At 29.8% G+C, this 24,483-nt stretch overlaps 2 protein-coding genes across 5 annotated transcripts; one reads left to right on the plus strand and one right to left on the minus strand.

The window, feature by feature from the left end:
• Nucleotides 1-545: 545 nt before the first annotated feature.
• On the plus strand, nucleotides 546-7,648 carry LOC113848902 (LMBR1 domain-containing protein 2 homolog A). 4 transcript variants are annotated; one of them, XM_027478312.1, is made up of 15 exons: nucleotides 564-1,054; nucleotides 1,297-1,376; nucleotides 1,535-1,693; nucleotides 2,078-2,291; nucleotides 2,981-3,067; nucleotides 3,153-3,292; nucleotides 3,851-3,931; nucleotides 4,038-4,102; nucleotides 4,536-4,708; nucleotides 5,372-5,502; nucleotides 5,601-5,685; nucleotides 6,157-6,370; nucleotides 6,478-6,578; nucleotides 6,681-6,715; nucleotides 6,802-7,597. In XM_027478312.1, coding segments are annotated over exons 1-15 (1,734 nt in total). In that variant the 5' UTR covers nucleotides 564-886; the 3' UTR covers nucleotides 6,803-7,597. The 4 variants fall into 4 exon arrangements, with proteins under 4 accessions (XP_027334109.1, XP_027334113.1, XP_027334110.1 ...); XM_027478308.1 differs by lacking the exon at nucleotides 6,681-6,715 and having other exon boundaries at nucleotides 546-1,054; nucleotides 6,756-7,648; XM_027478309.1 differs by lacking the exon at nucleotides 6,681-6,715 and having other exon boundaries at nucleotides 1,557-1,693; nucleotides 6,756-7,647.
• A 12,934-nt stretch (nucleotides 7,649-20,582) lies between these two features.
• On the minus strand, nucleotides 20,583-22,941 carry LOC113849986 (homeobox-leucine zipper protein ATHB-6-like). The gene is made up of 3 exons (XM_027480273.1): nucleotides 22,340-22,941; nucleotides 21,700-22,073; nucleotides 20,583-21,321 (listed from the first exon to the last, which is right to left on the minus strand). The coding sequence occupies exons 1-3, from the start codon at nucleotides 22,398-22,400 to the stop codon at nucleotides 20,842-20,844; spliced, it is 915 nt and encodes a 304-aa protein (XP_027336074.1). The 5' UTR covers nucleotides 22,401-22,941; the 3' UTR covers nucleotides 20,583-20,841.
• Nucleotides 22,942-24,483: the final 1,542 nt, after the last annotated feature.

Below are 24,483 nucleotides of genomic sequence, written 5' to 3' on the forward strand. Positions count from 1 at the left end.
TCACTTGATAAAAATTTGCATTCTCTCCGCATTTTAAGATAAATAATATATATATATATATATATATATATATTTAAATAATATTATAAATGCTCTATATATGCCTAAACCTCACTAGAGAGTATTTAAGTCTCACTTGAAAATCACATCGTATAATTGAAATTCACTCCTTTCCCTCTCTTATCTTTTGACATTGATTAGAATTTTTTTTCTTATTTCAAATTTAATATAATTTTTTTTGTAGAATTTAAAAAAATATATATACACATTTTAAATCAACGACACTTGCTAAAAGATAAATGTGACTTGATAAAATAAAATAAAAAGTGACTCAACGACACTTGTTTATATTTAATGAATTAAAATATCACACATATACGATGTGTATTAATTTTCAAGAGAAAAATGTTATTTAAATTTAAATGTCTACAAGTTTTAATGCCTATTGAAAAATTATTTAAGACCTGTCTTTATTCTTACGTGCAGCTGAAACAAATAGAGGTAAGCGGAAAACATTATAAAAAAATAAAATAAAATAAAGGAGTCTCGTTTAGTTAGATTAGTGAATTATTCACGTTTCAGGGACAGCGAAGGCAAAAGAAAGAGCACACCGGGAAAATCACTTTTAACAACAGAAGGGAATCGAAGTGCTCAGGTTCTCGCCGGAGAGGAAATAATGCGGTGCTAACGGTTTTAACTTAATCCCATAGCCCGTGTGGAGCTCGAGCGTGCGAGACTCCTTGAAACTAGGGCACAGACGAAACTATTGAACGGCACGCGCGGCGGAGTTGTACTCTACCTGAAAAAGTCCCTGCTGCTCTGCGATTCCAAATTCTGAACCGATCTATCTCTTCGATCAGTGTTCTGATTCCAGATAAAGAGAGAGATGTGGGTGTTTTACCTGATCTCGTTGCCTCTAACAACTGGCATGGTGCTTCTCACGCTTAGATACTTCGCTGGCCCTGAGGTTCCACGATATGTGCTTTTCACCGTTGGATATACATGGTTCTGTTCTCTCTCCATCATCATCCTCGTCCCCGCTGACATTTGGGCGGTAACGTTCCATTGCTCCTTTCCGATTCATGCATTCCACGGTTTCTAGCTTGAATTTAGTTATTGATTAATACATATTAACGGACTTGGTTTAGTTTTTGATCAATTGTTTTGTATAACTAGTAGCAGAATAATCGAGGTTTCTGTGTTTAGTTCAGTGTCGTAGGGTTGCGTAACGGAGATTTTAGGAATGTTTTGCCTATTAGTGATTCTACTCATAACGGTGTTTCTATGCACGTACAGACTATGTCTTCTAACCATGAGAACGGAGGTATTTCTTTCTTCTGGAGCTGGTCGTATTGGAGTACGTTTTTGCTTACATGGTATGCCTCGTGCACTTAATTTTATGTATATGTTTACATAACATTTACATCCTTTGATGTGCTTCAAACAAGTTATGTTGTTTTGAAAGGAAAATATAGTTATGTATAATTGCAAGATGCGAATTTCCTCATACGTTTAAATTATTTATTCTAAGCAGGGCTGTGGTGCCCCTTATTCAGGGTTTTGAAGATGCAGGGGATTTTACCGTATCAGAAAGATTGAAGACAAGTGTACATGTAAACTTGATATTCTATCTAATTGTGGGATCCATTGGCCTTTTTGGACTTATCCTTCTCATTATGATGCACAAAACATGGTTGGTTTTCATTCTCCTCATCTTATTATCACTGTTGATTATAGTTTATTTGTAGCGTGATGTTTTGCTCAAAGTAATTGCTGCCTAGATTTTTTTTTTCTGGTTTTACTTATATTATTGTTTCACAGTTTCACTTTCAAATTTTTTATGATTTCCTCAAGACAATTGCACTACAACTAATTTCTTCTTGATTATTTACTGTGTCATGTATGGACATGCTGTGTTAGTACTGTTTGGCCCCATGTTTCATTGCGAGTGACTGATGTATTTGTGGGATTTGAGTCTATATAGATATCTCTCTCTGTGTATTTTTATGTGGATAATGAAATATTCTGTAAACCACTTTTTAAGGGGCTTCTGTAACAACTTTACCTTATCTAACAGGGATGGAGGTCTTTTGGGATTTGCCATGGCTTGCTCAAATACTTTTGGACTTGTTACTGGTGCATTTCTTCTTGGCTTTGGTTTAAGTGAAATTCCTAGAAGCATTTGGAGAAATGCTGATTGGACCACCCGCCAGAAAGTTCTTTCCCACAAAATTGCTCAAATGGCTGTCAAACTGGATGATGCTCATCAAGAACTTTCAAATGCCATTGTTGTAAGTGGTTCATTCAAGTTTTCAGTGAAATTTGTTTTATAAATTTAAGTTTAAGAAAGACATTAATGTAAATTGATTTATTGAAATTTTTTGTTTTTGGATAAAGCTCGATGTAGTCATTTGGCCCATGTAGCAGAACCCACTTAAAGGAATAAGGCTTGATTGTTGCTGTTTCCTCGTGCTTACTAGTCTGGAAATTTTGTTAATCTTTTACTTGGTAGCAAAGATAGAACCAACTTTTCCTGTTTGTGTTAGGTGTTGGGAGTAAAGGGAATAAATGTGGCATTGTTTAAGTCATTCAGCCTACCCCATCTCATTTGGAAAGGGCTTGATTGTTGTTGTTATAGTGAGTAGAACAAATATTGACTATTTGATTTTACGTAAATGACCAAGATTAAAATATAAAAGTCATATGACTTTTTAAGTGCTAACGTGACCTTTAAGTAATATTTAATTTTAACCATCTATGTGTTGTTGTATCGGTGTTGCTGACCATGAAAACTATATAATATTTGATTTGATCCGTTTTTTTTTTTACACGGAAGATCTCATGTCAACATGTAGGGGTAAGATAAAATATAAGAATGTCTTGATTTTGAGTAACTCTGTTTTTAAAATACCCCTCACCCCTCTGAAATCTTCTACCGAAAAAATAAATCTATGAGCTTAATGATTATTTATTTCTATAGGTAGCTCAAGCAACATCCAAGCAGATGTCCAAGCGTGATCCTTTGAGACCTTATATGAATGTCATTGATGATATGCTAAACCAAATGGTATTGAGTTTACATCATTTGATCAAGGATTTTGATTACGAAGCCTGGGTTGTTTTCTTTTTTGTTGTAACCTTCTAATTTTCAGTTTAGGGAAGATCCTTCCTTCAAACCACAGGGTGGTCGATTAGGGGAAAACGATATGGATTATGATACAGATGAAAAGTCAATGGCAACCCTAAGGCGTCATCTTCGGGGAGCTCGTGAGGAGTATTACAGATATAAAAGGTAAGCACATAATCAATTTGGTCTTGAAGTGGTGTTATTCACTTGAAAGTGTTTTTGAATCCTTTACAACAGTTGTGGTAAATTCAATTGTTATATTCTTACGACAATGAAAAAACACCTTTTAAACCAATATATTCTTCTGTCTTCATGTAATGTCAACTGTTATTCATTAGATTAGCGAAAATCAAATCATTGTTTCTTTACATGCCTCACACATGTTTAATTTTTAGGTTTTTTAGGTCTTTTTTCTTTTAAATTATATCCAATTGGTCTGGTTATTAATTCTGCTTATTAGTTTCAATCGTTTGGGTGTACTTGTACTGGGAAGAGTTCATTCTTTGCTTCGTAGCTTGTATTGAAATGAAAGACCATGTAAAATTTGGCTTTCAGACGTTATTCAATTGCAGTATAGCTGTTTTGCCCCTTTTGAATGATTAGTATATGGTGACAACATATACATGGCAGTTTTGATGATTTAGTTGTAATCCTTTCAATTAAGGTTTCTTTGAATTTTCCCTCTATGAGAGCCAACTTCTTGTAATATTGTTGCTTCTGCAGTGAGTATATGACTTATGTATTGGAGGCCCTTGAATTGGAAGATACAATAAAGAATTATGAACGCCGGAACTCAACTGGATGGTTTGCTTCTAATTTTGATTTCTTTTCTATTGGTTTACTCCTCTTCAATATCCTACAATAAATTACATATTTTTACCTTTCACAAGCTTTTATGCTTTAATTTCAGGGAATATCATTCTAGCATTAGACCTGTTCGGACTGGCAAGTTGGGCTCCCTGTTTGATACTTTAGGTACTTCTGAAAATTATTATTGAATTGAATCTATTTGTTCCAAACTTTGCTTAGTATTTCCTTGTTGCATCTGTGTAAATGAAACCTCTGTATTAATTTTATTTAAAATATTATTATTTTGTGCTAAATTATTGTATGTACATGTAAAGCAAAATAAATTGACCTCCCTTGGTTTTGACATTAGAGAATTTGAATATAGTATGGATGAACCTGGTAGGAAGTCAATCTAATTTGCCCATACGTACCTAATTACCTATATTGTTTTTGGCTTATAAGTTTCCTGATTCCTACCTTACTTGATTAGGTTTCTTGCTACATCTTATGTTGCATTTATATGATCATGCTTGGATGACTCTATATTCTTCTTCCTTTTATTATCATGGATTATTTTGGTTAGAGATTGATGTTCTGATTAAATGATGCTTCCTTGCAGAATTTTTCTGGAAATGCATTTTAAGGAAACAAGTTGAGAAAGCCTTGGCTGTTGTACTCGGTATCATGTCTGTTGCAATTCTTTTAGCAGAGGCAACTCTTTTGCCTAGCGTTGATCTGTCACTTTTTTCCATTCTTGTAAAATCTGTTGGAACACAGGAGTTCCTTGTGCAGGTAGACCAAATTTGTTGAGATTTTTTCATAATATAGTGGACATTGTGAAGCTGTACATATAATTAAAGTATTTTTTTTCACCTTTTCAAAATAAAGTTTTGGACGAAGATTCAATTGTGGAATTTTGGAAGTCATAATATCTTATCTCAAATGAACTTTTTGGTGATTGTGTAAGATAGGCTTTTGTTTGTATATTGGTGGACAGCATATATGGTTTTCTTTTGATATGGTTGGTTCTTTCTTTTTTTTTTTCTAATAAAAAAATTAATCCCTTCTGGTTTAAGGCTATACATAAAGGCAACCCAGTGCACGAGGCTTGCACCTACTCACCTAGTGGGATCTGTACAGTACATAATGCAAACAATTGCTTGTAGAATATCACTTGATGTGGCTTTGCTTGGATAAAATGCGTTTGATTCTACTTTGCTGCTATATTATTTGAAATGAAGACAAGCTCCTTTTTTAATCACAATGTTATATTGATCTGTTCCAGCATCACAAACTATGCTACATCATTCATGTTAATTTAGAGTTTAGTGTTCCGATATTGTCAAACAACATTGATATATTTATAACAATGTGAATCATGATATTATGTTTTTTGCATACTCTCTGATCTTTAAAAGGTTATGTGAAATCACTAACCTTCAATTTCTGGCCCAGGTGTTTGCTTTTGTTCCTCTCATGTACATGTGCATCTGCACATACTATTCCTTGTTCAAAATTGGAATGTTGATGTTTTACTCACTGACACCCAGTCAGACCAGCTCAGTTAACTTGCTTATGATATGCTCGTAAGCTTCTATTTATTTAGCACAAAAACTGTTTATTTTTGTTATGATTGTTTTTGTTGAATAAATGGCCATCACATTGTATCCCTACTTGCTCCCAGGATGGTTGCTCGTTATGCTCCTCCTGTCTCATACAACTTTCTCAATCTCATTCGCCTTGGTGATAAAACAACCATATTTGAGCAGGTATTCTTCTAATCTTATGAATCCATTCACTTTCAATTCTCTTTAAATTGTCATTTTTCTTGCCTTATCCCACATAATCATCAGCAGTGGACAGTGTTCCGTATGTTGTCTACAGTAATACTTCTTTTTCTTGCCTTTTTGGCATATGTATCAAATCACTTCTTAGTAATCCTACATATTTCCTTTCATGGCTATAGTGGTTGGGTGCATGACTTATTGTAACTTTAAAGAAAAAGACATTGCATTCTGCTGTTTTATTCATTAACTTTATTAACTCAAGTTTATTTTCTTCATTCTTTTTATTTCCTTTCTTTGCTTAGATATTTTCATAACTGTCTATGGTTTTGTTGTCTTGTATTTAGTTTTACACCCCTTTTATGTTTTTTATTATGATAATTACATTAGTGCTCACTTTCCTTAGTACTTCTTTTTTCATATTTTAATTTGGTGTGGATGTGGCTATGATTGCAGCGAATGGGGAACATTGACAAAGCTGTCCCCTTCTTTGGAGATAAATTTAACAAAATCTATCCACTTATTATGGTTATATACACTCTTTTGGTCGCAAGCAACTTCTTTGATAAAGTATTTGATTTTCTGGGGAGCTGGAAGAGATATATTTTCAAAACTGAAGCTGAAGATATGGATGGTTTTGATCCATCAGGAGTAATTATTTTGCAAAAGGGTATGAAATAAACTCTTCCGTTGTTAAAACCATTAAGTCATATCTGAACAAGTGAATATCAACTTTATGATACTCATACTTGATGATTGATTTTGTATGATTTATAGAACGGTCTTGGCTTGAAGAAGGACGCAAAGTTGGGGAGCATGTTGTTCCACTTGCGAGGAATTTCAATAGTATTGACATTGAATCAGGCAACAATTTGATGGTATGTTGACATACCTCCAAAAAAGTGGAAGCAAACTTGTCCAACTTGTTTAATCTGTCGTGTAACTTATCCAATTTAACCTCATTGTTTCAATTGCTGCAGTTTACGACGTTTGTGGCTACTACTCCTTTCTTTTGGTAATACTGTTTACTCATCGTATACCTTTTATTTATTCAGGAGAGGAACGATACTGAAATGAAGACCACTTCCAATTTAATTACAGAAGAAACACATAGAAGTCTGTCCAAAACATCGAGGGAAGATACAAGCAGATATGGCTCGAGCAGGGAAGCTATCAGCAACAAGTATGCTGCCATTAGAGAGCAGGGTGGGCCAGCATCTAAGTTAAAGGCAGAAGAGAAGAAATCTGCTGATTCCGTGCTTGATGAAGGCAATACTAGTTCTACTGATTCAGCTAGAGTGTCATCTTCAGGTTTGGTTTCGACGTGGCAAACAATGAAGACAGGCTTTCAGAATTTCAAGGTCAACATAGGGGCCAAAAAGTTTTTACCCCTAAGGCAAATACAGGAAAATAATATCTCTCACGATTCCTCCTCTGAATCCCTTGATGAGATATTTCTAAGACTCAAACGACCATCTCTAGACCAAACTAATTACAATGACGAGCACTAAGATGGAGGTTAATACTCCTGGAATGATATCCATCGTTTGGTTAGCACTTTCTAGGATTGGGAATGCAGGTCCATATTATAATGTACAGTAATGGGCAAATTTTGAATGTTGTAGTTAGAAAATAACAATATACTTAATTCTCCCATGCAGCCCAACGGGGGAAAATATTGAGCAACACAAACTCCTATACGTACAAATCAATCTCACACAAAAGCTTGCTGATTCTTAGAACGAATACTTCAAATTGCACCAGTGGACTGTGTCACCGATGTTTTAATGTTTTGCTGGTTTCAATTCATAATTTCATTCCACTGATTATTTGTATCCAATTGTACTAGTTTTGTAACATGTCTTTTAACATTTTGGTAGCGAATATAGTTCATGTTCTTTCTTCTTCCTTGATATATAAAACACAAAAATAGTCTTTTTCTTTTGTCACAGACAGAAAGTAGATTCAGAACGTGGTGATGATGTGAAACGTTAAAAGCGAAATGACTTGATGCAGTGATATTTTCTACTTTATGTTATGTGCAAAATGGCACACGTGGGAAGGAGTAAAGAGTGCTAGATTTTTCCGATTTTATATTGAGAGAATATCGATGTATTGTAACTGAAACAAAGAAAAAATTCTGAAATTCCTGTTACTAGCTTCAAATTATAATACAGCTATCCATTGCATGATCACCTTAAGAAAATGGAAATTTACATGGTCCGTCCCTTTAGGTCCTGGAATTCACGATCGATTCCTCTGTGTCCTTTCTTTTCAATTTGAGAACCTTGGACCAAAACCCATCTTTCTTCCTTCCCCGCCCTCCATTGACATCCCTCTCTCTGGGTCTGTTTCTTGAAGCTAAAGCAAGCGACTTGCTCTTCTTCAAGTTCAATCCATAATTAAAGCTTATCATACACGAAGCAGAATCCGTCGCAAGTGAAGCATTCCTCCGGAAACGTCTACGCTGAGCTGAAGACACATGGTTCGATAATGAAATATTGGCAGAAGAGAAAGGTTGAGGAGAAGCTGGTGAAGTAGGAGAAGGAGAATAACAAAGAGGCTCAATTGGGCTCTTGTAAAGCTGTGAAAGTCTCTCTCTTAAGCAAGAGGAACAAACACCTGGTGATTGTTTATCATTTGGGTGCTCCTTGCATGCTCCTCCAAATTCGTACCGTTTCATCATTTTTGCTGGCAATTGGATACCTACTTCCTCGTGCGTATTATTATTTATAGATAGATTCATTGGTCAAAGATGCAACGTGTACGAACGCATTACACGAAGGTTCCTGCGTTCTCCAATTGCTGCTCTAAAATGATATTATTCTTATTAGGAAAATATTAACAATTATTATTGTTATTATTAATTGTCATATAAAAGAACGAGATTCTTGTGTCATGACTGCGTTCAATGTAATCCATCTTCTGGATGTTGTTTTTTATGTTCTAATTTCTGGTTGAAAGTGACGTGCAAACAAATCCTCTCTACTAAAATTTATCAGTAGTGTTTTACCTTTTTCTTGTTTGTATCCTCAAATACATAATCTCGAGGTTAACTTTCCATCTTCCTCTGAACAATTAATTACACTGCAAGTAAATTTTATTTACTTTGATCAAATTCTGTATTGTATTATTATTTTGATGAAATCAAATTATGTACCCTTGGTGGTTGTTGTTGTTGTTGTTGATGATGGTAATTGATTAATTTACTTTTTTGTTCTAGTCATTAGTAAGTCCACTATACCAAATATTAAGGGATTATATTCAAACAAAAATTCATACAACTCGTTTCAAGGATTGACCAAGTCACAATTCAAACTTACCATAGTACTTATGACGTATATATCACTTACTCCGCCCAGTACTCAATCAATATTTTAATTAAATCTATTTACAGTTCTGTTGCTGCTGAAATTAATTATTCATTGGTAATAGAATGTGTGCAGAAGATTACGTACAAAATATTTTTTTTGAAAACGATTCACCAAGTGATTACATTAGTATATCATCCAAAGATATAATATACCAAATAAGGATTTTATTAACCAATGTCATGAGCTACTTTTTAAAACTAAATGTTTTTATTAAATATTATGTTAAAATATATTTAAAATATAATATTAATACTTTTCAATATATTTTTTATTTTCTTAACTAATATGTCATAGTCACCCGTTAATATTTTTTTTATCCTTTAGGCTGCTTTAAATAGTAAAAAAATTACGGTAACTAATTCAGTAAATATGTGAAAGATAAAAGGTGAATGAACAGCCATATTCACAGCTATGTACCTTTGTTTTAATAAAGGAACCAAAACTCACACTTACCTCCCCAAATTTTATCAGATATAATTTTCAATCGTGTTTAAATGTGAATATATAGGTTCTTCCGACAAATTCAAAACACATTTTTCCATTATATTTTGTACACCAAATTGATTATTTTTAAAATGAAAAAATAATATAATAAAATAAAATTTGTAAATACTGACAAAACAAGAAAATAATATTCAGTCGGTGTGGGAAAGATGGGGAGTGGGTCAAACCAACATGCAAGAAAATAATATATCATATGATAATGAGATCAGTGATCGCATTCCTCACTCCTCATTCTCACAGCACAAAATTACAAAAAGTGATGGAAAATGAAAATCAACGTTTGCCTACCTTCAGCCTTCAAAGCTCTTCAAGTCTATAGTTATGAGCATGCACGTGGGGATGTTGTCTCCTATTTTGTTAAAAAAAAATAAAACTTCTATAGTTACAGTAATTTTTTATTAATCTTTTTTACTTTTTTAATACAGAAATATTAAATAATTTTTTATGTTTCTACGAATATTATTAAATGTGTTTTTTTATTTATTTAATTCTTTCTATATGAAGTAGATAAGTGAGACTATTGGGACTCTATTATGCCTACTTAATTGCACTTTTATTTTTCTTTTCAAACTTTCCATTATTCGACTTATCTTTTGAATAAAATTAAAATCATTCGAGTTAACTTCCTCTATACCTTATATACACAATTAAAAAAATTAAAAAAATATAAATATATTTCGTTTGTATTTATATAAATAAAAAACATCTATAATTATTATAATAACATAATTTGATTGATAACAAAATTTAATAAGTTGCCTAGTAAATATTATATTAAATTTCTATATTTCAAAGCTTAGATAAATTTGTACAGTGTGAATGTTATAGACAACCCTTTTTGCTGACAGTTTAACACGTCTTCACTTGATCCAAAAGTCTAACCAGTCCATCGACTTTCATGCCTCCCACAATCTTTAATGTGTCCATACATATTGACCACCAGAATGCATTTTCAACATATTTATAATTATTAGCTATAATTTATTAAAAGTTATAAAAGTCATATGAATTTTACTTTTAATTTAAGAACCTTTTTTGGCATATATATTATCAATTTTACTCTTCTAAAATTTTAAAAGAGAAACAAAAGTTATGAACGATATTAAAGAATTAAGGAAAATATTTTAGAGAATAAAAGTGGCAAAATATTTCCAATATATTTTATCATATTTTGAAATGTAAGTTTACTGTTATTTTTTATTTTTAATTAATTTTTTAAATACATTGGTTATAAAAAATAGTGAATAGGAAGATACAGATAATAATAATTAAAATTTTAATAATTAATCATCATCCATGCGATATACGGGCTTGAGATGACGTGTAAGTGGTTGCCATAATTCCGGTCCAATGGGCCACACACAGCGCCTAGGAACTGAAGTTGATTGTTGAGCCCGTTAGCCCAATACGAAATTATAAATCAAAACAAAAAAAACTTGGGTCAGAGAGAGGGAAACAAGCTTGCAGAAACCTTACACTGATAAAATTCACTTTATTTTAATATTTTGACTCCTTTTTTTTCACTTGCAATATTTTTTATTGTACTTATTAACTTAATAAATGCATGAATATATGTATATATATATATATATATATATATATATATATATTTATAATTAATCAACATGCAAATATGTTAATAGATAAAGAATTTCATTATTTGAATTACTCAAAATTAACACCACGTACCACATTGTATATATATATATACCTCACTCCAAAAAACAAAAAAATTGAATTGAAGAATAAGAAACGAACGGGACGAAGAATGTTAAGATTAAAAATAAATAAAAGCAGTTTACGAGTCCCGAGGAGATTTTGGAAACTATGGATTGGTTCAGATTTGAAAAGCTAATTCAACTTTAGTTGTTTTTCTTGCGTTTTACATTCACTTCTCTCTCAAGTTATGTTTGGATGTGACCTTAGATGCTCTCTGCCTCCAACCCTTTCGCGTGGGTCTACTTGCCACCCACCATGTCCATATGAGATATGAACAGTGCCTCACAACTTGCAACTTTCAATCAACTTTCTCTTAAATACTTCCAATCTGCGTCGTTCATTGTTTCTATTGACGCATAAGCTTGATCGTGTTTGGTTATATTTATATATAATCATGGTACGTTTATATCAACTTTTACCTTATTATATATTTATAAGTTTTTTAACATTTTGTAATGTCAACTGAATATTTCTAACTTCATCTCTAAAGTGAACTATGGAGCATCCCGCTTCTTAACTCATATTGATAGCGCTTTGCGCTTCATACTTGTACTGTACATTTACTACAAGTTTTAAAAGTGATTGAAACATGTATCCAATTGACTATAATCTCATAAAGTCGTTTTAATGATTTAGTTTATACTAATGGTGTTTTATTATAAATAATTCTATTCGAATCAGGTTAAATTTAAATTATATATTATCAGTTGGTTCAAGCAATCGATGGTAGTACGATATATTGATGTTTTTTTTACAAATTTATATATGAAAACTGTTAAAAAAAAAAAAGGAAAAAAGACGAAACGTGTTTAAAGGCATTGTATTTTTTTGGGCGTCATCACATCTCTCACTCGCATGGACGATTTTGGCAAGTTAATGGTGTTTTTCAACGGGCTTTTTTCTGCCTTGATGACATTGGGCCCACCCAACGGGCCCTACCAGCCGACTGCTGTTTTCTTTATGGGCTCCACTTTAAAGGTGACTTTTTTGTCGTAGCTGAGTCTTCGGCCTGGATACTAATCTCTTTTTGGGTTAACTTAGAAAGCTAAAGAAACTTGACCAAATTGACCCCGAAACAAATAATAACTTGACCAAAAACCAAGAAAGAAAATAAGGATAACTTATTTAACAAATTTGTTTAATTAAATATTTTAAAATAAAAAATATTAACAAAATTTATTGTCTATTTTTATAAATTTTATATTATTTTCTTAATTAAAACAAATTGACATATCTTGAACATCCTTGTGCCCCTCTCAATTGATGGGCATCATCATGGAAGTGTTTACACTCAATAAACTAGATCAAAAGTTTCAGCAAAATTTTAGGTGTTCATTAGTATTGGGTGACTTGCAAAAAATATGAAAATTGTTTGAAGAACTTTTTGTAAATGTCATAACTTGGCTCGTTATGTATTCGGTTTGTTTAGGGTAATATTCACTTGTATTGCTGCTTTCGTACGGAAAACCTGTAAGATATCTTTTATGTTTGTTTAAATATTTTCCTCCGCACTTTATTGTGTTTATTCATACATGCATAGGTGTTGTTATTATCTCACCACTAATAAAACGCTATGCAAGAAAAATATATATTAATGCATAAAAAATATTAAGCAGTTAAGATTGTTTTCAATAATATATTTGATGCATTAATTATTAACACATTAATATTAATGTGTTAAAATAAATTATTAACACATTAATTATGAGCGTATATTAATTAATAAAAATATTAATATCTGATGCATTAATGATATATATTAATTTTTGTGTTAACAAAATTATTTATCAATAGATATGATATATTGTTAATATATTATATAAAATGTATGTATTAATAATTTAATATTATTCTTGTCCTATTTATAAAAAATAAATAAACAATGTATCAATATATGAAAATTTTAGGAAGAAGAAAGAGAAAAGAGAAAATTTTATTTAATAGTAATGATTGTTTAATAATTTTAAATATAAGAGTGAATTTTTATAAAGGTTTTCAAAAAATTTTAAAAAAATGATTTTAAATTATTTCATATTTAAAAATTTATAAAATAATTAAAATAAATTTTATATATTATTAATTTCAAATTAATCATGAATAAATTTGTTAATTTTACGTGTTTATTTATTTTAAAGAGGTTTAAACTGAGTTATAAATACTGTTTACTTAAATTTGTATAAAATATATTATATTAAAGATATCTTTTTGGTCTAATATATTATTAAAAAAATGTTATTTAAAATCAATCATAAAATTTAATGTTAATGAGATGAGCATTTTAAATATAAGTAAGAAGTTGTGAAGCCGGTTAATTAGCCGAGTCTAGTTAGCATGCACGGCTCACATGACATTTGACAGTGGGCAGCAGTGGCAGGAGCTAGTGATGGAGACGTCAGTAACATTTTAAACTTGTTTAATAAATTAATTATGTTTTAATAAATCTTGATTACCATATAATCATAAAAATAGTAATTGGGACATGCTTTTCAACATTCTGTCCCCACTCTCGATAAAAGACACATACCAAACCCCATTATATATATATTTCAAAATTACAAAAGGAAATGGGAGTCGCCGTCATGTTTTCTTTTTTCGCTTTCGATAAAAACAAATATTTTAAATTAAGATGATAGATTTTAAAAAGCTAAAATGAAACTCCATATTATTATATGCTCAAAATAAAAATTTTATTTATTGCTTGTCTTAGATTAGATGATAATTAATAAATTTTATTTATTACTAAAATTTTACACTAATTTAAACAGTTACGAGTAACTAAATTCGGACACTTCAGCTAAAATCCAGACAATTTAGCAATTGTTCACCCACATGAAGACCTAATAATGATTAAATGCAACATTTTTTCAAAATCAAGTATGTTTAAATTCAAAACTAAAAAGTTTTAAACAGATCTGAAGACACTCATAAAAATCACTCGCAATGAAAAAGGATGATTGGAATTTTGCTTTTCTTAGTTTTATAATACGATAATAGCTAGAGACACACTTTTATATCATATTTTTAATTATTAATTAAAATTTATGAAAATTTAAAATAAACAAATAATTCGAGTAAAAAAATAATACAATTCACATAAAAGGATACTTTGTTTAATGTATTAAAGGAGAGCAAGAATGAATAAATAAATAAAATTATTATTATATATTTAAAATAATAAAAAAACATAAAAATTTTGATTAATTACCTTTTGAGATGGCGCATTACTCATGAGAAAACGAAGTTGAATTGGTCCAAACAAGGCGGCAAAAGAGGAGCCGAATGAGCAATTGAACACTGACGGAGAAGTGTGTCCGTCACTTTCGTAGTTTGTAATGAAGCGTGCCGTCTGCTTCCGTCTTTGATTCTTGGATATTGTCGTTATCTCACGTCGCGCCTCCTTCCAAGCCACTTCCTTTGAACGCCGTCCCTTCATTCACTCCCCTCCACCCCCCAAATTCGTAAAAATAACAACACCTCTTTTCAACACATTATTTTACAATCTATTATTTATTATTAATGAAAATTTATCAAAAATTACATAAATCTCACTCTTATATTAACGCTTTTTTCATATTCCTTAATTTGTAATAATATTGTTAAATAATAAATAATATGTTAAAGAATATATTGCTAGCATTATTCTTCCTTTATATTCGTTCATCCTTGTTTCGTTTTTTATTTTTAATTCCGTTTCCATCAATGATATCAAATATCTAATTATTAACAAATTCTCAAATTTAAATTTCATTCTAAACAGAGTATGATAAATTTTCAATATTTGAAATTATGCATTCATTAAATAAGCCTAAAACATAGGCTGGTTTTTTTTAACTTCATACAATCTTCTCTTCTCTTCTCTGCTTGTGCTTTGTTTTCGATTTTTCTTTCTGGTCATGGAGAGATCTGCCATTTATAATTTATTTTCATATCATCAAAATAAAACAATCGACAAGATAAGACAGGGTTCATATACGTATATGTTAGTTTGGTAATTTCCTATATTTAAGAACTAATAATCATTGTCATGACTTGTATATTCATGGCTGTTGTAGCAAGATTACGACCAGTGCAAACCAATTAATCTATAACCAACACATATTACGAGCATTAGTGTACATCACAACCACTGCCAGGGCAAGAAAGAAAATGATATTTTATAGGGAAGCAGTAGTCATACTCGTTGCACAAGGCATTTTTTTTTAAATCCTTAAAATTTTCTAATAAAAATATTTATTTATAATAATATTAGGTCTTTCTACTGTAGATTTTAATTAATCTTCTCAATACTTTCACAAAATATTAATATTATTTGAATAGGACAAGACTACAAAATTTTAATTAATGCAAGTTTATCTCTCTTTACAGTTTAAATAAAAATATAGATAGTATTATTTACGTTAAAATTTTCCTACTCAATAGAACAGTGCTATAAACTGGGCGACGCACTTTTCTCCTCGTTTATGACTCACCGTCAAGTGGTTTGGCAATCATTTTCCAAACCTCAAACCCCATAATTGACTATTTCAATAATACCATCGTCAACCATGAAACATTCATCGTGTGTGAGTGTGATCATATATAGTCGATGAATTCAACAAGTTCAAAAGTACTACACAGAAAATATTGACATTCTCCAGCATTGCCTGTATATACATGCATGCACACCTATATCTTGAATGGTTTTTACTTATTAATGAAAAACGAAGCCAATAAAGTTAAACAGAAAAAAAAAGAATATATAATATTATCTCTAATTTCTACGTGAGGGTGACCCAAATGAATATGACATGTTGCATGCACCCAAGAGGGGGTGGGTGGGGTCCACATCACATGGGTGTACCACAGAGGGAGTAGGACCCACATAGATGTGTGTTTTGATGATGTTTTGCGTGGGAGGTACCGAAGCTACTCTGGCAAGTAGCAGAGTGCAGAAGCAATTGAAAATGCATAGGCTCGGAATCTGTTCATTGTCCCATGTTTTCTTTTCTAATAAACATCGCTACTTCCGTATTACATTACATCATTATCATAATCATAATCATAACTACAAAATTTAACGTAATCTGACGGACGCTGAGCCCCCAACCTTCCAAGTTGGACCCTCTCAGCTCACACTTTAATACTTCTCTGTCACTTCTCAATCACAATCATTCTAAATATTTTAAAACATTTCTTTCTTTTTAATCCCTTATTTTATGTAGGAATGTTAATGGGTAGGGTACTACAGTACCCATTCTCATACTCATATTTTAAAAAAATACTCGTACCCGACTTCATACCCACATGAGTATAAACATTAATCCACGTACTTGTATTTTCTGGGTACTCGCATACCCGTCTTGTACCCATTACCCGCACTTGTTTAAGAAAAAATATTTATAAAGAAAAATATGTTTATATAACTTCACATAAGTAGTATAATAATACAAAAATTCAATATGTAATTGTTGAACAATGTACAAATATAGATAAAAAACAAATATTCAAAGATCATAAATGTTAAATGTATCTTAATATAATAATTTTATAAACTAAAATTATTAGAAACAATAAGCAAAACTAAACACACAAGTTATTTGTCAGTAATAATCCTATCTTGTGTGAGATTTGATTGTTGGTAATGTCAGAACGACAACGAAATAGATTTGTACAATGGTTGTCCCTTCGTGTGGGATCACTTAGTAACCTCTTGTGACGACATTAACAACTAACTCTAATGAATAACATTTTATAGTTTTATTAAGTTTTAGCGAGACAGACATTGAGAATGAGAATAGAGTTAGAGTAGAGAAGTTCAATACTAACAACAGAAAGTTGATACATAAAATATTTTTTTTAACTTTTAAATTTGAAATTGTAAGAAAAATAATAGATTTAATTAAAATAATATAATATAATTAATATATATATATATATATTAATACTAGTATTTTTTAACTCATATACTATACAAAAATATTTTATCAAAAATATAAATTTTTGAAAAATTATTTTAGTGAATTAAATATTTATAATGTATATAAATTTAAAGAAAAAGAATTTGAATAAAAGATAAATAGTTACAATAAAATTTTATAATAAAGAAATATACGTGTATATTAAAAAAATTATATTTTTTTATCTTAAAAAAATTAACAAATAAAAATTAATAATAATTTTTTATATTTATATCTTTTCAAAAACTTCTTTGAATGTGAATAAATAGTAAGAATAATATTATTTAGATTCAATAGATTATAGTTGTGCTTGTAATACATATGTTACATAGAAAAATATTATTTTAAATTAAAATATAAAAATAAAATTTAAATATTATTAATAAATAATAAGTTTACAGAAATAGTAGGTGATTGTAAAATTTATAAAATATTTATAATATATTTATTATTTATCATTCACTTTATGATTTAAACATCAATTATTAACAAAAATATTTGTGTAAAAAATATTTTATGTGTGTCATATATAAATAATATTTTAAAAAAAGTCAATCTTATATTAACTATGTAATAATTAAATTGTGTTAGCTTAATTAAATGATATAAAATAGTAAATAAATTTTTCTATTAAAAATATAAACCAAAATAAATTTTTTGGTTTACTTTATTATTAAATATATTTTTATATTAATCTTATATAACTTCACATAAATAATATAATAATACAAAAATTCAATGCATAATTGTAGAATAAAGTTCAAGCATATATATATATATATATATATGCGGGTATGGGGGGGATGGGTACTTAGATACCCATACCTGCACCCATCCCCATTAAATTTTGTGGGTTTTTACCCACACCCATACCCGTACCTGTATAAATACCCTACCCATTGTAGGTAAATTTTGCAGGTGCCCATCTGGTATTTTATCTATTGTCATCCCTAATCTTATGGACTTGCTATAAAACATTTCGCACATTTTTTTTATTAATGATTTTTTATAATAAATAACCAGCGAGACTAGTATGAATTTGTGTTTCAATAAATTTCATGAAATAATAAAGAAACCATTAAAAAAATGTTGCTAAACTTCCTTTTTTATATTAAAATAAAATTATTATAGATATTTATTTATGAGTTTTTTTATTTTAATAATGACATTTTATTTTAAGCGTTATAAACAAATAAAATATAATATTTAACTCAAATTATAGCAAGGTTATGCAATACAAATTAAATAGGATATATATTAAGAGACAAAGGTGAAAGTTTTCTCAAAAGAAGATTTGAGCAAACTTTTCAAGCTTTTCATTTGAAATTTAAAAAATAATTACTTTTTCAAGGTGCTTACTAACGGATCTAGGCTTTTGAAGAAAAAATTGTGACATATTAGTATTTTATAAAGACTTTAATAATATAAATATTATACCTTAAATAATAAATAACCTAAGTAAAATAATAATATTAATATACTTGGATTTTAATATAGTTAGTATACATTTTATTTATAATATTTATTTTAAAATACTTAAATTTAAATTTATCTATTAAAAGTTAACAAATTTAATTTTGTAAATGTGATTAAATATTTTTGTACCAATTATTTTTTATTTTTATATGATATTTTAAAGTAATATATATTAAAATATAAGATTTTTAAAATTATAAAAATATAAAACTATTTAATTTGTTAAAATTCAAAAGTAACAAAAATCTTATATTGTGGTATATAATATTTAAAACTTTATATTCAAATTTTTAAAAGTCTTGTGAAAACAAAGAACACAAAAAAGCTGAGGCTCCCAAGAATCACGTTATTCGGGATCCAATCATGCGGCACTTCTTTTAAGGGACGTTCTCTTTTAATCATCCTTTGTCCTTTTGGATTTGTTTAAAGCATTGGACAAATGTGTTTATGTATCATATCATATCATATCATATCAATACGTTAACACACCCCAAATTCATGCTCCCTTCAGATCCATCCATTCATTTTCAAATATTCATCCATTAATTACTTTTAATCATTTTTTAATACGTGTGATTTAGTTTAAGTGTTTTTACGAAGAAAGATCACAAAAATATAATGATTACAATTTTAAATCTTTTCATTGTTTCCCCTTGTTTTTTATAACAACAAATTCGGATACAATTATCGACTTTTCTTTTAAAGTATATTTACTTTTATAAATTGTGCTATTTTAGATGGAAAGTGAAATAAAAGAAAAAGAATTGTAAACGATGATCTGATATAAATAAGAAAAAAAATCAAAGAAAATAAAAAATAGATAAATTATACTTCACTCTTTTATAAGTTTTTATTTATCTTGTATTTTTTCAGTAAATTTTTATGGGGAGTAAAATGACACAAAATTATAACTCTACAATGGGTTAAGTAACACTGAATTTAATTTTAAATAATTTCCTTAATTTATACGAATCGGTTAACAAAGACTTAAAAAAAACAGTGAAGAGAGTAAAATAAATGTAATTTCCTTCTTATTTTTTTCTTTTAAGGTTAAAGGATTTTCATAGGAATTAAGAAAATAATTAATATTATAATTTTTACAAAAAGACAATACTCAGTTTTTTTAATAAATCTTGTATTTATTATATTATATTAAATTTTAATCTTCAATTAAGCACACATTACTTAATAAATGTTGATTGAAAAAATATATTAATTTTATAAATTAACATAATAAAAACACTAAGATGTCAAATAAAGAAAATAAAAAAGAAATTGAAATTGTAACAATTAAATTTAATCTTAGAATAGTTTTTTATTATTTGCATCTATAGATACAATCACAAGTATTGTTAGATTAAAAGTAATTTTTTTAATTAAAATTATAAAATTATTCAATGCTTAACTCTTTAAGAACGTACAATTATATTTAGTATCATTTATCATGTATTTACGAAGACTATTCAGGAAAAGTATATTTATGTTTAATTTTAATTAAATTTTAAAGAAATTCTTATAAAAGAAATCAGTATAAACAAATCATAAAATTAAAATTATTTTGTTTACATTAAAAATAAATAAATAAATATATTAATACATTCAAATAAATTTTCTTCTATAAAACTTTACTCTTTATTTAAATGAAAAAACAATATAAAAAGCACTAAATTTAAAAATTAACAAAAAAAACATTAGATTATTTTTCAAAACCTTTTATCTTTAATTAAATAATAAAATCCTCCAAAATTTAAAAATTCTTTCCCCCGTATGTTCCTTTTGTCGGAGTAAATCCACCACCACCTTCAAACCTGTTAAAGTTAATATCACAGTTATAACTCTAAAATTTGAAGGAGAGACCGAGAGAGCAATCATGGATTCAAACACCGATTTTGTATGCTTGAATTTAATTTTTCTTACAGCATGGTTCGATTTCGACTGAATAATTATTCATATTAATTATTACCCGTTGCCCCATAATTAACCTTAATCATGATGATTAAGGTATTGCAGAGTCTTCTCCTTGTGCTACATAATTAACCACGCAACCATTTTTACAACTTCGTCTTGAATCTTGCAGAGTAACACTAGAGCTTTGTAAAAGGGGTTTCATTTGGTGCTTTTGTTTTCGCAATTCAGTTCCATTGGTCTGAACAGTACCAGTGAAGGGTGGGTGCTTGATCATCAGAGAAGAAATTGCAAGCTTCATCCGCGCTTAAGAAATTGTGCTCCTCCATCTTCACATGGTACGGTTTCTGGAACTGGAAACAATTCATTGGAGAAGACTCAGGAGAAACCAAAAGGTGGTGGCTTTGAAATGAAGAAAGTGCAGCTTTGGGACTGTTGTCTTCGTTTAAGATTGCGCTTGAGTCGCTATCAGAAGAACCATCTTTGAAGTCTACTCGTAAGAGTGAATTTGACACTCCAACACAATCAGTGGTATAATTGGAGTGGTCCTTCAAGTCACAACAAGGAATGGAGGTTTCAGAAGATGGGTCACTCTTACTTATCCCTTCCATCTTTTTGTCTTCTATGTCACGAACCGTTATCTCTTCCTTCACCGAAACACCGCTTTCTATGTTTTCCTCTTGCAGCCTTGATTTCAATTCCTTAATCTGCAAACACAAGACAATTTCTAATCATTCACTTTTAAGTTTCAACAAGCATGCTATTGTAATAGTAATATACACTTTTGAATTCCAAAAAACGGTTTATTTATTGAACAAAACGTAGTTTGAGGTAGGACAAAATTGAGGTGAAACTGTTTTTACTATCCACAATAAAAATCTGTAAATCAACATTAAAGCTTGATGGTACATATCAACAATGTAAAATTCTAATTTTGATTAAAAAATAGTACCTCTTTTGAATTATTTAGACTTTCTTAGTACTATTTTATCTACAATAACTAAACTTAATTTTAATGAACAAATAAATAATACTAAATTTATCACACAAATAATAACATGTAAATTTTATCTTTTTTATTCTACCTCTTGTTGTAAGGCTTCGTTGTCATGATTGAGGGTGTCAAAGTTGAGCTTAAGAGCTTCATAATTGGCTTTGAGAACGCCGTAATCCCTCTCCAATTGCTTGGTTTTCCACCTAGCTCGACGGTTTTGGAACCAAACAGCTACTTGTCTAGGTTGCAACCCGAGTTCTTGGGCAAGCTTCACCTTTCTCTCAGGTTCAAGCTTGTTTTCTACCTCGAAGTTTTTCTCTAGAGCCTTCACTTGATCCACACTAAGTCTACGCTTCTTCTCGGAGTGATGCCCCACTTCTTCAACACACCCTTCTTCGTCGAGTCCATCTATCATCGATTGGAACTCCCCACCATACATATGGTTATTCCTCGGACTGTGTTCATCTAAACCAATGCAAATCCGACACAACAATTAGGGGTTGTTTCCTCGTAAGTCATAACAAACATAAAACACAATACACCTCGAAATAGGAACCAAAAAAGAAAAAAAACTTGTTCTTGATAAGTTGTAACATAGTACAAAATTGAACTTGGTTATGATGACCCAAAATTGAACTTGATCACAAAAAATTATTGAGGCATGAGAAAACACAAGCGCACTTGGATCTTGAAAAAAAAGCAACATCGATAAACAAGTGTTAAATATTAACCTGTTGATGGACAAATTGTGATGAGAGGACCCGAAGAATCTGAGCTGCCAAGTCTCTTCATGAGTAGAAAAGATGGGATCTTATTAGATGAAGTAAGTGTTTTGATCCCCTTTTATTGTTAGTCAATGTCTTAAGATCTCAAGAAAAAGCTAAGAGGAGAAGGTTTTTTCACTCAAAAGGAGCCATGGAAAAGGAATTATGATGTATTATTAAACAGCACCAATATTTAGAGTCTTGTAAGCAGCTATACAAGTACCACTTATCCCCATTAACACCCCTTTGTTCCTGCTTTCTCACCACTTCTTCTCCCTCTTTACCCATCAAACAATTCATAAACGCAGAACAAATCCACACAAACAAACTAATTTATCCAAACACAAATAAATAAAATAAAAACTTTAACACGCAACACAATGAAGCTACTAAGCTTCAAGCTTCTTCTCTCCTCACACTTATTCTAATTTATCCAAGACAACATCATTTTACACGGTTAAACTATGGTACAAAAAGTAACATAGTTTAGGAGTGTTTATCTACCAACACTTGAAAGGTTTGAGAATGAGAAATGGTGGGTTTGGAGTGGTGAAGCAGTCTCACATCCCAGTTGAGTACTGAATTGCACTCACTTTATATAAACCCAACCGGGGTTAGAATTTGACTGGGGTTAGGTGGACTGCTACTGCGGTTAGCTTCCAAATGAACCCAAATTCAATCCAAATGCAACTTTTTGCATGCCGGTTGTAGCCCGTTGCTCTTCCAGTTTTTCGACCGTTTGTTTAATGACGGTGATATTTCTTCGGGTTAGAGCCCGATATATTAATTAAATAATTCTTAATTAATTGTGCTACTTCGTAACGGCTCGGCTTTCTACGGCTCCGCTCCGTCAGTTTAAGCTGACTCAGGATTTGGTTTTCGTCAGCATATCACGCTCTCAGATAGCAGAAAATTTATATTATCTTTAGAGTAATATTCACTTATTTTAAATTAATCCGAGAATTAAGATGAGGTTTTATCTCTAATGGGCCGCAGGTTCGAATTTACAATCACCTTTTTAAATTGTGGTCAATGAATATTTTCTTTTTAAGAGTTTCTTGAGTTTAAAGTTTCTTTTTTTTTTTTAACTTTAAAATAGGATACTTTGTTTTTTTCTTTAAAATTTTCTTAAAAGACATTTTAAACTAAACCTATAATATCTTGAAATTTATCTAAATAAAGCATTATTTTATGCAACTATGTATGATGAATATTTTATAAGAACTATGAATCTCTGGCTAAGTTAGGATGGAGTAATATGTAGTTTTTGGTTTGGGTAATTATAAGGGTTTCCATACGTTGACATAATTCATTTGGTTTGATTTCACATTCAAAAGATATTTCTTTGAAAAAAGAAATTGAGAGTGGAATCGAATTAATTAATTTGGATAATCATCTTTAACGGAAAGCAGTATCGATCATGTTATGCATATTATAAGTCAAAATGAAATAAAATTAAAGAAAAAATTGAACTAATTAATTCAAATAATCCTTTTCTTGTTATGTAATTGATTTTTTTCCATTACAAAAAAGTAATTATCTATATAAACCAAAATGATGTTTTATTATGCAATTACGTAAAAAAAAATACATATCATGACAGGAAATTAGGTTGATTCACTCAAATAAACGAATTATTAGATTTTAAATTATGAAATTAATACTCAGACCAATGATAACTGAGTCTAATCGGCTTGATTCAAGTTGAACAAAAACATATAAACCAAAGTGAACAGCTTAATTATTTTGGTTTGACATTTTGAGTTGATTGAATCATGCTAATAGGAACACCTATAGGTGATACTGCTATATAATTAACAATCTAATAGACCTTCTCAACAATAATCTTACTTTTTCTTTTAGAACCATTTTTTTTCCTGCTTAAATGGAACCATAGTTTGTTACTTTTACTCAAGCCCTTGACAAATTTTCTAAACAATGTTTCATTAAAAAAATAGATAAATATACTAATTTCTCATTAAGCTATGGTAATCAACATAAATAGTGCATAATGATGCCAAACTTATACTTTACTCCCATACACGTTTGTTTCGTTATTTAAATAGTTTTAGATCCTCGTTCACATTTTAGCTCGTTACACACTTACAATC

Source organism: Abrus precatorius, unplaced genomic scaffold (assembly GCF_003935025.1).
Source record: "Abrus precatorius isolate BTA unplaced genomic scaffold, Abrus_2018 Scaffold9, whole genome shotgun sequence".
Lineage (NCBI taxonomy): Eukaryota > Viridiplantae > Streptophyta > Magnoliopsida > Fabales > Fabaceae > Abrus > Abrus precatorius.

Coding starts and splice junctions, on each gene's coding strand:
- LOC113848902 (XM_027478308.1), top strand. CDS start 887: ATGTGGGTGTTTTACCTGATCTCGTTGCCTCTAACAACTGGCATGGTG. Junction 1,694..2,077: donor ATTATGATGCACAAAACATG/GTTGGTTTTCAT, acceptor CTTATCTAACAG/GGATGGAGGTCTTTTGGGAT. Junction 3,293..3,850: donor GAGTATTACAGATATAAAAG/GTAAGCACATAA, acceptor TTGCTTCTGCAG/TGAGTATATGACTTATGTAT.
- LOC113849986 (XM_027480273.1), bottom strand. CDS start 22,400: ATGAAGAGACTTGGCAGCTCAGATTCTTCGGGTCCTCTCATCACAATT. Junction 22,074..22,339: donor CACAATTTGTCCATCAACAG/GTTAATATTTAA, acceptor GCATTGGTTTAG/ATGAACACAGTCCGAGGAAT. Junction 21,322..21,699: donor ACGAAGCCTTACAACAAGAG/GTAGAATAAAAA, acceptor TTGTGTTTGCAG/ATTAAGGAATTGAAATCAAG.